The sequence below is a fragment of the Argentina silus genome (genome assembly GCF_951799395.1).
Source record: "Argentina silus genome assembly, chromosome: 2".
Classification (NCBI taxonomy): Eukaryota; Metazoa; Chordata; class Actinopteri; order Argentiniformes; family Argentinidae; genus Argentina; species Argentina silus.
In genome coordinates this window covers 9,985,440-10,000,883 of record NC_139656.1, presented here as the reverse complement: position 1 = coordinate 10,000,883, position 15,444 = coordinate 9,985,440, and the positions used below count along the sequence as shown (strand labels likewise).

At 46.1% G+C, this 15,444-nt stretch overlaps 1 protein-coding gene across 2 annotated transcripts in view; it reads right to left on the bottom strand.

The window, feature by feature from the left end:
- uvrag (UV radiation resistance associated gene) overlaps window positions 1–15,444 on the bottom strand; it is a 76,756-nt gene that overhangs the window by 37,866 nt on the left and 23,446 nt on the right. For both annotated transcript variants that reach the window (XR_014554939.1, XM_083696156.1), the window contains exons 9-12: window positions 12,784–12,868; window positions 10,942–11,029; window positions 10,224–10,284; window positions 6,578–6,743 (exon numbers count right to left, since the gene is read on the bottom strand). Coding sequence is in view for 1 of the 2 variants with exons in the window: in XM_083696156.1 (XP_083552282.1) it covers window positions 6,578–6,743; window positions 10,224–10,284; window positions 10,942–11,029; window positions 12,784–12,868 (400 nt within the window). In the remaining variant the exon portion in view is untranslated. The remainder of the gene's footprint in view (window positions 1–6,577; window positions 6,744–10,223; window positions 10,285–10,941; window positions 11,030–12,783; window positions 12,869–15,444) is intronic.

The following is a 15,444-nucleotide window of genomic DNA, read 5'->3' as shown; positions in this document are numbered from 1 at the left end:
TTGACATCTATCTAAAAAAGCAGATGGAAAAAAACATGTAACCTGCTTTCATTTAGGTGATACTTCATTTCTGTTAAACCTGGAATGTCAAGGAGACAAAAAAATAACCAACAGCAAGTGGAGAACAGAAGTAAACCCGTCAATTTATTCCCCGTCAAAAACCCTTTCCGCTCCCTCTCTGTCTCACATGATAATCTGGTAGTAGGACAGTGAGTGTCTGGGGACTGTGCGTGCGAGAGGATGTGTAGATCTGTCATTATTAAGAGGGGGAGGAGTGGGGAACTCTGTACGTCGTAAAAGCAGCCTAAAATCCCCCTGTCTTTATGGGCTTGAGTATTTACACAGGATAGCAGGCCAGCTCATCAGCCCACCAGTAATTTACTGCAGGCGCTCCACACAGAGAACCCTGAAATATCAGATAGACCCTCGTAAAAATGAGGAAACAAATAAATGAATAAAATAGGGAGTTCTGAAGTACAGGAGGAGCCTGTCTTTCCTGACCCTGTTCAGGGGTCTGTGTAAATGCAGCAGAGGTAAAATGCATGTATGCTCATTTGCATTTACATTGAATGTCCTGTTCCCCACCTCCTCTCTCCCTAACACTCCCCAACTCACCCCTCCCACTTTACCTGCATTGCACTGATGTGTGACCTGGGTAAATCACGGTTAATCAAGGCCTGTGTAAATGGGGGTCAGACAAAAAATACCTGGAAATCTTTTCGGGCATATTACCGTTACCTCTGTGGGATTTGGTTTCTCTCTCCTTTCCTCTTCCTCCCTTCCCCCTCTCTCCAGTTGATGTAAGATGTTCGTTAGAAGTCTTAAGGTAATTGTTCTCTATACACAGGAAGGATCACCAGTATCTACAGAGTAAGGTTGATTCCACCATGGAGCCTCCTAGCAGGCTACAACTGCCATGACGTCTTTTATGAGCACTAGTTAAGTGGCAACATTCACACTCAGTGAGGGGGGTGGGGGGCAATCGGGGTACTGGAATCCAAAGCCCTGTTAAAAAAATGAAGAGGGCTTTGTTTGGCTTTGTAAGCGTTGGCTGCTGAGGTATTCCTTATTGTAGTGGTGGTGGCGGCAACGACAGGAAAACATGGAGAGCAGAGAGTCGCTTAACCTGTGATTGAACATGGCTGTATTCACCATAGACAACCCTGCTGTAAAACAAGTCTTCTACACAACAGCAGGTCACTGGGTGCACCTTACACAGACCATGCAGTACACTTATGTCCCCCTAGAGCCAATGTGCTACAGTAAGTGTCAGCACTGTAAAGGAGGATATGGCCGTGCATGCAGGTGGGTGGTCGAGTTAAGACTTAATCCTGGCCCAAAAATATGCAGAGAATATTCCCTGTGACTCACTGACCTGCTGTAATGTATACACAGCATGAGATCTGCACATGTGTTGGAGCTCGCCTGTTTACATATCCCTAATTAATACTCCAAATGTACAAAACAACAGTTCTGGTTCACATACTGGAGCGTAGCCGTAACCATTACTTACAGTACACTTATCCTGGTTGAAGAAGAAAAAAAATCCCCAGAAGTTTTAGAATGTCTTTAATGTGCAATTTCAAACGCATATGACCATAAATCATTGAGGCTGCTTTTAAAAAACACCTGCCTTGCAACTGTCAGGGCTAATGGCAGCAGTTACTATATAAATCACAGCGAGCTGTAATTTCCAATATTGGAGAAATGATTACACTGAGCATCTGTCAGTGAATGCTATTTTAATGACCGCCGCTCCACTTACGACTGGGGAAACTGTAACGCCATCTCCGAGCTTGCTGTAAAAGTGTCTCTTGAGTGATGTGCCGGTTGCTCTCTCTGTCATCTTGGGTTTTTCATCGAAGCTCTTAAGAATATCCAGCGTTGGTGCTTTTACCCCCCCCCCCCCCCCCCCTCTCTCTCTCTGTTCCTTCTATTGTTTTAATTAGGAGCAGAGCTGGACCCAAAGGACAGGATCTGAGAAGGGGCTCCCTGGGAGCGATCGTATTTATCACTGGGCATCTAAACTTCCTCCCAGATGCAGCCTTTTAAAATGTACCATTAACAGTGACTTGAAGTGAAACGGACATACAAAACGGGAATTTAAAATGTGTGTTCTCGTGGCAGTCGCAGGCCATATAACATTTAAATCTCCCATGAGTCTTGCTGCATGACAGAGACCGCTATTGGGGGTAAATTACACAAGTAAGTCCAAAGGTTACCCATCCATAAAAAAACATGTTAAATAATAATATGAGGATGAACTTGGCCATTCCATTACGTCTACAACATAACTTCGAAAGCCTTTCAAGGCAGATGCTTATTGTTCATTCTCAAATGAAGTAGACAAAATCTGCCAAATGGTTGTGAAATGGCCTGGGAGCAGGGGATTGGATGCTATCAGGGCTGTAGCTCTGACAGAGTGATGGCAGACAAGTAGAGGTTGGGTGCCTGAAGGCACTGGGCCACTGAGGCCAGAGCAGCAGCCTAGACCTTCCAGCCCCCTCACATCCTCATCTTCTCTGGATAACTGAGGGGTTTTGCAGGGCAGGAGGGCCAGTCCACATCATAGACTTCCCCCTTCCCCCTCAAAAACACACTTGACCATTCTTTCCATTGACCTCAAATGATACTGTATAAACTTGAAAAAAAAAAAAAGAGTGTGTGTGCACATCTGAATGTATGCAAGTTTGCCTGTAGTCTGTGTCGTGTCATTGTATACCTCCCCCTCCTGTGGCTGCTCTGTGACCCTGAGGGGGGCAGCCCCGCCCCGCCCCCCCTCCCCTCTCCTTCCCACATGGTCCATGTTAAGAGACGTGAAAGCGCTCAAGCCCCGTAACAATAACCTCCTTCCTTAGAGCTCACAGGTTCCGTCGAGGCCCTCTTCCTCTGCTCTTAGCATGGCCTCCCTCCTCACGCTGGCACTTGTATGCAGCACTTCCACCCCCAACCACACCGGGCTTGAGCCACGCATTGATGTGTCAATCCCTACTTATGCCCTTTTTTCTTTGGCCAGTCATAAAGAAAATCAGGCAAAAAAAAATAGATTGGCCTTAATACTCCCTAGTAAAAAGCTGTATGAGGCAGCGTTTGGTTTTTAACGGCAGGGCTCTGGTCTCAATCATACAGTGGACATCTGGATCGTATCTCCCCCGTTCTCCCTCAAGCAATCAGACACACTGGAGCTGGGCCCTGCGCAATGTGGGCGCAACGTGTTGTTAGAGCCCATTGCATTCAGAGAATGTTTTAGAGGGGGGAAGCTTCCGAGATTAACAAAAAAATTGGTGCGTTCAAGGTAGGCCTACATGTAGTGCCAACAAAACAGGCAAGTCACCTTTCCTTAAAAAAGGCCCTGCCCATGAGGTCCCACTCCATTCTGAGAGGGCTTTACCCAGGTGCAAAGGGCACCACAGTTTGACATTGGTTAGTCAGCTTTCACTGTGGTAAAATGACTGCCTACATAAAAGTAAGGCAGTCATTATCCTAGACCACAAGTCCACCACGACGTGGAGTGGAATATAGCAGTAATGCCCTCACTCTACAGGTCAGACACATTTATACGCCTGGCACTATGTGGAGAGCCCTAACGCTTGTTAGACTCCAATTAACAAGCGCCTCAAAAAGCGAAAAAGCCTATTACACAAGGGATTGGAAACTTTATGAAGAACTGTAGGTGGTGCTAAAAAAAAAAAAAAAAAAAAAGTTGGAGTTGGCTCCTGGGGAATATGAACGCAAGAACTTTTTTAACCTCACATTTTTAACCTGACTGGCAGGGTGCAATGTGCGAGACATCACATGTTTGGTCTGCACAGAGGAGTGGCTCGACAGAATGGGGACAGTCAGCTCCGTCTAGCGGGAACCAAAGTGAAACAGCTACAGTACATCAGTGGCATCTGGAATCCACTGCTTAAGAGTACACAAGGAGAATGTCCCCCCCGCCACATCACAAGAGCCACTGGAGACCAGAGATGCATAGAGTGGACCATTAACTTTTCCCAGGGGCCTCCAGCACAATGTACTGCTCCAGACCTAAACAGAGGGTTTCTATACGTGTGCCATGATGATCAATCTCCCGCTCACTAATTCTGCCACGCTTAAAGTACCACTCCTGTGCCACCTCACTTATCTCACTTTCCGACACTTTAATCACTCTTTTTGTCCACTCTGAGCTCCGAGCTGGTTGCTTTCTGTCTCCCCACACATCATTTGGCTGTGTGTATGCGGCCCACTGAGACCTGAGGAGTCATAAACATGGGGAGGGAGGTGGGGTAAGAGGTCGCTGGAGCGTTTGGTCCTGCTCAGGGACACCTACGGGTGGTGTGGGGCCAGGGGCCTCCGTCCTCCACGCCTTAAACCCTCAAGTTTATTTTCTCTGATTGGGTAAATATCCTGCTTGGTGTAAATATCCTACTTTAATGGGCCTGGGAATATGTACAATGCAGTCAGGGCCTCCGCAACGGGGCAGAGGGAGATCCCCCGTGAACCGCTCCAGCTGCTGTGATGACATCACTCTGAGGGGAGAAGATGGGCTGCCGGCTGCCGTCATCTCTGATAACATCTCACACACACTCTTACCATCTGCATGTTTGTGTTTGAATCTATGACGTATGTGGATCTGAGTGTGTGTGTGTGTGTGTGTGTGCGTGCGTGCGCGTGCGTGCTTGGAGACAGTGCTTATTAACATGCCTTCCCCTGTGTCTGACACAACGATGTGTCATGTGCATGTGTGTGAGAGTATGAGAGAAATACAGATAAACACAGTGGAATCTCTCTCCCCTGCAGAGTTACAGCCAGGGTCAACAAGTGTGTGTGTCATGCTAGTCTAAGGCCAGCCTGAGGGTCCAGGGGGCTTGCTGTCCTAGGGGCCTTGCTGTCCTAGGGGCCTGTTGCTCTAAGGGGCTGGTGGTCTTGCCCTTCTCTCTGTCTGTTAATTACTTGAGGGTAATGAGTCTGCTTTAGCTTTTCAAAGGCTTCCGTCACCCCTCACAACCACCTGAGCAAAACAGCACATTGCCACTACTCTCTACCTGTCTCACTCCCTGGTCATTAAAGACCAGTACACACGCCGAACACTCACAGCTGTTCCTAACCAGACAGAGGGCAGGCAATAAACACCAAAAAGCAAACTCATAAGGGAGGGATACATTGTAGCAGACTGTGTATGTTGTTTGAGTATTTGCTATCTATACTTTTCAGTCAAAGTTCACTTAAGAAAAACACTGTGTGGAATAAGAGAGGGAGAGCCTTTTGCAGACACTGACAGGTGAGAGCCATCCATGGTGTAAAGAGAGGCAGTTTAATGTGAGCAAGCTGTGCAGAACCTTGAGATCACAGGCACAACTGGATGTAGCGTGGCAAGATGCAATCCAGGAGGTTTTCCTCGCCTCTTCAGCCTTAATTTATTGGCACTGAACTTCTACTTTTTAATCAATCTGGCACTAACAGAGGGATCAAATATACCCACATCCATACCCATCACTACAGTGCCTGATTATACCAATTTTGAAATCCTTTCTCTTTCCGTTGAGGGGGGGGGGTCTCACCATGCACGCAATATAGGAATGTATAGTGCATACCTGAGAGCATGTGTGCCCCAAACATGCAATTATCAAAAGGCAACAGGAGGTTTTTCTTCAGCTTGATGCATAGTTACAGGGCCAAAACAGATACAAATAATAATTTAAATCCAGTGACCTACACTGTAATTGTGGTGCCCGCGCACTTCAGGATTTAAACAACCAGCCTCCTTCTGCCCCACAGGCCAGGCCTCCAGTGTGTATCCTCTCCCTGTCTCCATGGCAACAATATCATCCCTACATCAAAAATACTTCTCTATTCAGGTAAATCTGTCTAAATGCTGTGTTGGTAAAACACTGACTGCCTATCCCCCCCCCCCCTCCCCCAAGACACAGAGAGAGGCACGAGATGGGTAAAACCCACTCCTTTACAAGAATCTTCAACAATGCGCTTCATTATAAAAAATAGCTGAACATTTCCATGAATTGACAAAGAACACTGTAAGAGCAGTTGTTGGCAGGGACTATAAAAAAAGAGCTTAGAGTGAAAGTCACACGATTTGATCTCCTGCAACACAGAGAGCTTAGCCTGTCCAAACCTATCTGGATTGGCAGAGGGGAGGGGTGGTAGTATGACAGGTCACATGTATCCCCTTCTGATCCCTGTCCTCGTGGGGGACGAGGAATCAACTTCTTCAGAAAACACACATGCTGTCCTCACTTGGCCTCCACTAGGCATTTATTGCTTAGCCTTTTCTTATGATTATGATCAGAGCATAAGTTCTAAGTCTCTTACCTCAAAATGGTGGTGCACTACTTTGTTTTCATTGGTGAGGAATGTAAGCCATGATATAAGTATTGCAAAGAATTCCAACTGTGCTGAGATCATTATTAGTTAGTGGGATCAAGCTAACAAAGAAGAATATGTTTAGGGAAAGTTTCATAGACCCAGAATAAGCCCACTCTCTATTTAACTTGGGTCTATAAAACTTGCCTGTAATGTTCCTTCAAAATTCCAAATGCATGCAAAAAGAATAGAGGATGGTTGGAAAAGTTCTTACTCTCTCTCCTTCTCGCTGAGCTTGTCGGTGATGGTGTCCTTGATGGAGGAACGAGAGCCTTTGTGGATGACAGGATATCTGAGGGGGATCTGCAGGAAGCACGAGATCATCAGGACCAGGTGTGCCGTATAACCCAGGGCAACCGCCACACTGCCATCATCCTTCGCTGTGGCACAAAACAACAACACAGCTCAATCACTTACTGTTGCACAGTTGTAGGACTACATGGCCAGAGGAATGGAAGTAAACATTCGGGAGTGGATCTAAAATGCCATGCCTGTTAATCACTTTTTAATGGTTTACTGGCAATTCTAGAATCTAATCTAATGTCAGTGTCAGACTTGTATTATTTGAAAAACTTAAAAGCAATTGGTCAGCAATGCTGCAAGTATGTGATATGTGTTTACAGTGAAAGTGTGACATTTTGGCAATCAAGACCCTTTTTGTACTTACCCAGAGTCAGATGAACTCATGGATACCATTTTAATGTCTCTGCATGCAGTTTGAAGGTAGTTTCTGAGCCATTGCTAAGTGTGTTGACTAGCCAGCTCCTCTCAAAAGCAGGGAAATAGACCTTCTAACTACTCCAAAGCTAGGTGGTTGGTCATTTATAGCCTTACACAGCTATACATAGTAATCAATATTTTATAAGAATGAAAAGTGAGACATTTCAAACATGCTAACATCCATTGCCTTGCATTGGGCTGTGGTTAAACATGCTAAACATTAGCTGTTAGTTACTGTGCCCAGATAAACAGAACCAAAGTGTGGATTGAAGTCTGTGCTTGTCCATAGACTCCTTTCAGGGTAAGGAACCAAATATTAGATTTTGTCATTTGGGTGAACTATACCTTTAAGCCATAACGCCCAGCCCTAGTTAGGTCTTCTCTCTGCTTTTGAGAGCAGCTAGATAGTTGTTCCTGGAGACTTCCAGTCATTGCACATTTAGCAATGGTTCAAAAACTACATTCAAACTGCACACAGAGAAATAAAAATGGTATCCATGAGTTCATCTGACACTTGGTAAGTAGAAAAAAAGGGCTTAATTGCCAAAATGTTGCACTATCCCTTGAACATAATTTAATTATATTGAAAGGCTTAAAGACATGTGGTTTTACCACATCACATTTATCCTGAAAATGAAAACAAAAAAATAAAAGTAATCACATACTGAGAAACACTCTGGTAACCGAGTAATCATGAGGATGAAAAGCAGTCACATTTATGCGGGCTAGTGTTTTGAAAATGAATACAAAATGTGTTTTGGCGACACAGCACGCACACTGAAAACAGCAGTAGAATACCTAATTCACTTAAGAATACCTAATTCGCTTCAGAAATGTGCCTGAAAAGCAAAAGCATCATGTAAAACAATCCCCTCTGGGGTCAATTACATTTTAGGGGAACATTAGATTGTTTTTTATTTAGAGATGTTCGCCTCATTGAAGTAAGACAACTTCTTTCATGACAGCACATTAAGTTCTTTCAACTTCTCAGCAGCAGCAGCAGGACACTGCTCCAGGCAAAGAGTTGATGCTCTCCAAATCCCCAAATCACAGTACTTGTGTCTTAATGCTGTAGAATAACAGGCCATGGCCTGACGGAATCAGATCTACGAGACTCACACAGTATTGTATGTATTTCTGTGCATAACTGCGGAAGGCTGTGAACTCATGTCATTCTAGTTTTGGCACCACTGACACTAGTGCAGAGGGCAAGGCGCTGAGAACCTTTTAGACTGCCAATATCATCAGATATTTCCCATAAAACTAGCTCATTCCAACAGGAATGTCTGATATCAATACATATAAGTATAACTGACATCTACTGGTGCAACTGGAGACCCTTTTAAATATCCAGGTAGCCCAGGCTTACCTCAGTGACAGAGGAAAAACACTGAGCACTTTTCCATACCATGACCCCCTTTCCTCCAGCCTCTCCCCCTGGCAGGATTAGGATCTGCACTGACCCCAGTCTCTAATCGAGAACATCCTCCCCTGCAGGCTGCCTGCTTGGCTGAGGGGCTCCGTCCTCTGGCACCCATCCACACACTTCCGGACCTGATCAGCTCTACACAGGCCCTCTCCGACCGGGCCCCACAGAAATCAGAGTGGGGGTCAAAGGTGAAGCCTTCATGACAAGGTGGGGTGCTGTAGAGGGTAGACTCCCCCCGTGTCTGTAAAGCAGGTTGGAGACAGACCTAGATAGAGCCCTAGTGGTTACGGTGGGGTTAGGCAGGCCGACGTTCCCTCTCTCACACTTACAGGCCTCTAGGTTGAGAGGGAGAGGGGGACAGGTGGAGGGGCGGTTGTGAGTGTGTTAGGACGCCCCCTGTAGGCCTCCCTCTCTCCCTCTCTGCTACTCTGCTGCCACACCACATGCTCCGTGGTTTTACTCACTACGTGTCCACCTACGCGGGGCTGGGAGGCAGAGGCAGACACACACCTCGGCAGGGAAACAAGTCAACGCTGCAATCAGAAACAGGGGGCGTCACGTCACATCACGTCAGGAGGGGTACAGGGGGTTGAGGGAGGGTGTTGGGGGGGACATGCTAACACTGGGTGTAGCAGGTAGGATGGGGCAGGGTGGGGTGGGAAAGTTACAAAAGTTGGTCTGGGGTGTTGCAGCATCCAACCAGCTGTGAGGAACGAGAACTTGAGAACGAGGGGGGATGGGTGGGGAAAGGCGAGGGAGGGGTGTTAAAGAAGCAGCACCGGCCAAACCTGGCTCCCATTAGCCCCCACCCCCTCCCAGATCTCTTTTGAAGTCATGCTTCCCTGGCTGGGAAAGCCAAATCTGATTTTCCACAACACACACGGAGATGAATAACACTTTCCAAATGTATGGATCATCATCTCATTCAATGTTCTCCCCTATACGCACGCACACACACACACACGCACACATGCACGCACGCCAAACCGCTCCATTCACTCACTCTCTGGTCACTATAAAGTAACTGAGCAAAAAAATCCCAGCCTCAAAAGTTCAAATACACAAAAAGCAATTTCCACATTCTTGGGAATGATAGGGAGCACTTTTGTGGGCCATGGAGAAGCTTCCATTCAGAAAAGGTTGCTGAGGGACTATGTTGAAGCCTTTCCGGTATCATGACTTCTACTCTATATCAGGGTACTTAATCTAGCTCAAACACAGCTGTCTCATCCTCTAGAGTTACCTCCAGCGCTGCTTCTGAAACGCTTCTTACTGCCCCTCAGACAGCGTCCCTGTCACTGGAGAGGGTTACAGCTGTGACCGTGCACGCACATGCATGCACACACTCTAAGACAACGTGAGGGCTTACTTATTATGGGCATTGTGACTGAGAATCAACAGAGAAGATTAGAGGGGAAACAGGGATGGTTAAGTGCAACCTTCAACCCTATATGTAAACATCAATATCAGGCTGCTTACTGAGCTCCACTAACAGGTATAGTGTCCCTCTACATACTTATAACCAACCAAAACTCCTAAATCCAGCCAAATTGAAAACTGACCAGTATACCAATCTATCCAAATTCCTATCCATCAATGTTATTTCTGTGATGATAAAAGCAGATGAAGCCCATGTTTGGTGTGTTTCTGAGCCACTCTAAACCCCTGACACACACAACGCCTTACATCTCAGTCAGATACTGTACGTTACCTTGGAAATCCTCCGAGTTGGGCAACTTCACTCCACAGATGACATAATCGGACTGATTAGCCTGCAAAACGGAATGAGAGGGTTACATGTCCAGGATGACTATCCAACAGCAAGAATCACACAGCGTAGTTAAAATCCCCTTCAGGGGAGCAAAAGCTTAGAGAGTAAAGGGGACACTCTCCTTGAAATGATCTTTTAATAATGAGCATTTAAGTCATTCAGCTCCATTGAACACTGCAACAAACTAATGCTAATTTTACAATCATGTGTAAGGAGGGTTGAACACTACAAAGTGTGCAACATGGGGAGATTCCATCACAAGAGGTTATGAGTTGTCATTAGTGCCTGATGAGACTACATCATGTTCCTGTTAGAATAGAAGAGCATAGAAGTTACCCACTTTTAGTGGTGGGCTACACAGTATGCTATGTAACACTTAAAAAGGCATCACTATACAGGAGCTTCATTTAGACTTCATGGGTCAGTTTTCCGGGCCTAGATTAAGCCTGGTCCTACAGTCTAGACTAAAAAGCATCTTCATCTTAGAAAGTCTCCATTGAAAGTGTGATTTTGTCAAGGACTTTTTTTGATCTGTGTCGGCTAAACCACCCCACAAAGTTACAGCCTACTGTATTGTTCTACACATGTTACATCGCCCCACATTTCAGTACTACATACAGTAGAAGAGCTGTTGTGAGTGTAGGGGTAAGAGACTCACCACGTCAATGGGGTAAATGTAGGAAAGCTCAGACAGAAGCTGACGACAGCGGAAGGTGAGCTGAGCGTTAGACTTGAGGAACAGCTCTCTGAGGGGAGAAGAGAACACACACACACACACACACACACACACACACAGACACACACACAGACACACACACAGACACACACACAGACACACACACACAGACACACACAGAGACACACAGAGACACACAGAGACACACACACACACACACACAGTCACACACACACAGACACACACACACAGACACACACACAGACACACACAGTCACTTACCAAGAGGTGGGGAAAGAGACATCAGGACAAAAATGTGAAAGTGAGGGAGATGGAGGAGATGGACTAGAGGAGTGAGGGTGTATGTATGTTTCATAATGAGGGGTGACGTTGTTTTGATGGCAGGCTGATGAGGAGACTAGTAGGGTTCTGTTTGTCTTGGCCCTGCCTGGATGAGAGAGAGCTAATGGCTCCGCTCTGAATCATCTCCACTGTAATAGTAAGAGCAACTTAATTATCATAACTGCCAAATTACCAGCCATTTCCCCCCCCCCCCCCCCCCGGGACAATCCCAAATGATCACCCCCGGCCCCTCAGCCCAGCCTAGAGCTGTTCCATTACCACAGCTGGCAGGGGGAGACATCCCGCGACCCTGACCTGCCTCTAGGTGAGAAGGGGAAAAGCCTGGAATAATGTTTTCTTTCCCATGTCCATTTCTGACAGCTACTGGGGTCCGATTTAAGAGAGAGAAGCGTGCATCATGTGTGTGTGTGTGTGTGTGTGTGTGTGTCTGTGTGTGTGTGTGTGTGTGTGTGAGAGAGAATGTGTGTGTGTGTGTCATCCCTCTGTATAGTATGGGGCCAATTCAACACTTCAATTTGCAGGAGTATCGTGGATAATAGTCTATCCTTTCATCCAGATGATAGGGCATTGGAGGGAAAATGATCATTGGATGAGATGCAGCCTTTCCTCTGTGCTCCCCGTCTTTCACGTGTTCTCCTTCTTGCTTTGCCTGTGGTCGGCAGGCCCTCACCATAGAAAACCCTGTCCTGCCTGTGGCTGCTTTGTAGACGTTTTTTCCAGAGGATTCAGATTAGACCATGTCGATCATTTGATCTGACCCTTCCTAGAAATCTCACATCTCAGTCCTACAGGCTTTGCCTTATCTGGCTGATTAAGCAGAGATGCAAGACTTCCAAATCCCCATCAGTACCAAAACACCAACGTCTTATTTCCCAGAATCTGGTTATTATACGAACTCAGCAACTCTAAAACAAACACTTTTTTCCCTGTGAGCTTAAATCGACATTTTCAAGGGCTGGACGTTAGGCAGATGCACAACTGTCAAAGTCAATTTCCCTGTTTACTGCGTTTGCCCTGCCAATGATGGTGTATAGCTGAGCTAAGCTCTTTGCTCCGGCCTGGCCTCTGGGCTGCCAGGTACTCCTCAGACAAACAAACACTGAATCCTGGGTCGGCACTCACTGTGTGCTACCCTGCAGGCCAAGGGAAACACATCAGACTGGCTTTGACACAATCTGCTTACTCTCCTCTCAGGCTAAAAACACAAATAGGCAGCACCAGGCCAACATCCCCCCTTTGTAAGGAGTCGGTAATCTCCCCACAGCATTTAGAACAATTGACAGCATATTAGAACACGCCATTCTGTGGGGCCTGCATAATTTCTAGCAGATGCCATGGATGCCAGGAAGGAGAGTGTATGTGTATATATGTATGTATGTATGTGTGTGTGTGTGTGTGTGTGTGTGTGTGTGTGTGTGTGTAGAGAGAATAAGAGATGCTTAATTACAGGTTCACACCTACCTTTTGGCAGTGCATTCCTTTTGCTGTTCTGTTAATGACTCCCTCTCGGTCTCTAGGCTCTGGTGTTTGGTGGAGAATGCTTCCTCTAAGGAGAGAGAGACAGAGGGAGAAGAGAGTGAAAAAGAGAGACAGGGCGGTAAATTACCAGGTGTGTTCTGTTCTGGTAAATTTACACAGGTGGTTGGGGGCGTGTTTTTGGTTGGGTGCCTGACACTATTTAACACTGGTTACATCAAATGGTTACTTTAATCATTCAAAACCATTTCCTCTTGACACAACATGAAACCACTCCACATGAATAATGATGGCAGGATTTGTTTGACTTGTTGACTTAATACAGATTTAGTCAAACAAATAAAATCATCTAGATTTATCTATAAAATCATCTGGAATCATCTATGGAAGAGTGATTTTAAACAAATACAGTTAGGGAAGTTTCATAACGACAATTAAAGCTTTGAACCTGGGGAACAATACAGACTAATGCTAACAATATAGAAGGCACAAACTGTTTCAGATTGTGTGAACAAAGAATGTTTTGTTAAGTCATTGATGACAGGTAAAACTGAGTGCAGGTAAAGTGGTCCAGTACTACAGTAACTCTTTAAGTCCAATAAGAAGCCCAGCTGGTTCAAATGACCCAGTCTTTCCCCTACATGTTACCTGTCAAAGCCATTCTGTCCAGACAGGAATACAAGAATGGGGGTGGACCGGGACAGAGGAAAGGAAAGAAAGTTTGGGGGCCAGGGGATATCTTCATCAGATAAACTAGGGAAAGATACTGCCTGGACAGATTAGCAAGGCCTTTTGGTTTAAAGCAAGGACTTGAAACAGCATTCAAAGGGTTGGGTCCCTCCTTGCCTGCATAGGCCCTGAGCTTGTTGGTTGCTTTTATGTAATGCCCTTATGCCTCCATCCCTCCCTCCACTGTGCATCAAAGGCTAGGCAGACAGACTAAAACAAATACCGCCCCTGTGTAGTGTGTGTGTGTGTGTGTGTGTGTGTGTGTGTGTGTGTGTGTGTGTGTTTACATGTGTGCTGAAGGGGTACCGTGCAGTGAAATGTTTGGCTACGTCACGCAGCATTATAGAAGTTTTTTATTGCACAACTCTCCAATGTTGTCACCTCAGAGACAAAATATTATTGTCCTTCACCGCTTTCATGTTATGGGTGAAGAACGCCTACACATTCTCCAATAAAGAGCTGCCTCTCCCACTGTCTTTCCAACTAAATACGATTGAAAGAGACATTCAATAGAGATGAGAGAAGGAAAGAAAGAAGAGGGGGTAAAACATGAAACAAGGGTAACGCACGTAAGGATGGGGAAGTGTCCTGACCCGCGCTGGTACAAACAGCCGTGAAACATCACAGGCTCTATAATAATCCCCTCCATCTCTCCTTTTTATTTTATTTTTACGGGCCTGTGTGATTCTCTCCATCCTGCTCTCCTCTATCCTGATGAAAGGCTGGAGGGGAGCATGTTGCGCTCACGCTCTCCGTGTGGGAGAACAAAGGAGAGAGACGCATTGGAATGCAGCTCCTTCTCAACACAAAGCGGCCTTGTCTTCATCAAACCTCTTCAAACTCTCACATACTGTCGAGGAAGAGAAAGGGGGAGGGAGAGAGGGAGGGAGGGAGGGAGAGAGAGAGAGAATGTCTATGGTGTTCCCATTAGGGTCCATATCAGCCCAGTAATATCACTCTCATTAGCCAGGCTGTCAGACAAAAAGGTGTCAACCTTCGCCCTCTCTTAAAACTGAAAGAGCTGATGGGCATAATAGTGATGTGTTCAATGTGAGGAGCACAACCCCACGCTCTTGCCACTTTATAAACCCCTGCTCTTTAGTTTCGGTAACTAACTCCACCGCTGACATTTATTGGCCTTGAGCCGTCATGGTGCTGCAGTGAGTGAGAATAACTACCGTTAATAACCACGATAAAGACTTTTTACAGCCCTGATTTATAATGTCTGCTCAAGGTGGATGGGGAAATTAGGCGAGAGGAAATTGTGACACTAGAGTGTGACCCCTTTGAGCCCATTCATTTTGAGGGGCAGACATTGGAGAGCGAAGCAGGAGAGAGTTTTAAAAACAGTGACGCCATCACTGTACTTTACATTAAGCAGAGGACTGTGGGGGTTAAGTAATGCTCTGTCTTTTCTGTGCGTTAGAGGACTGGGTCATTGTAATGAATGGAATGGAATGAGGAATACTTTGATACTATTCCTCATTCGATTCCATTCATTACAATGAGCCCGTCCTCCAATTTCTGCCTCCACCAGCCTCCCCTGACAGACACACACCAGTCCACCATCATAACGAATCATTGGCCATTGGACGGACAGTTGTTAACTTGTCATCAGGATGATAACTGCCGCTGGAACTTTCCTATGGGTTGTATGTTCACACTGTTGGGGGTGGCCAAGCGTGGCACTGACATGTAGCCTGCAGGCGTCTGCCAGCACTGGGGCATTCCTCAAATGCCTGGGGACATATTACACAGCACACACACCCCTAGCTCATCCCATCATCACCCCCGACACACACACACACACACACACACACACACACACACACACACACACACACACACACACACACACACACACACACACACACAGTTTGGGTTCTAGCCCTGTTTGCTTGGAGAGAAAAAGGGACC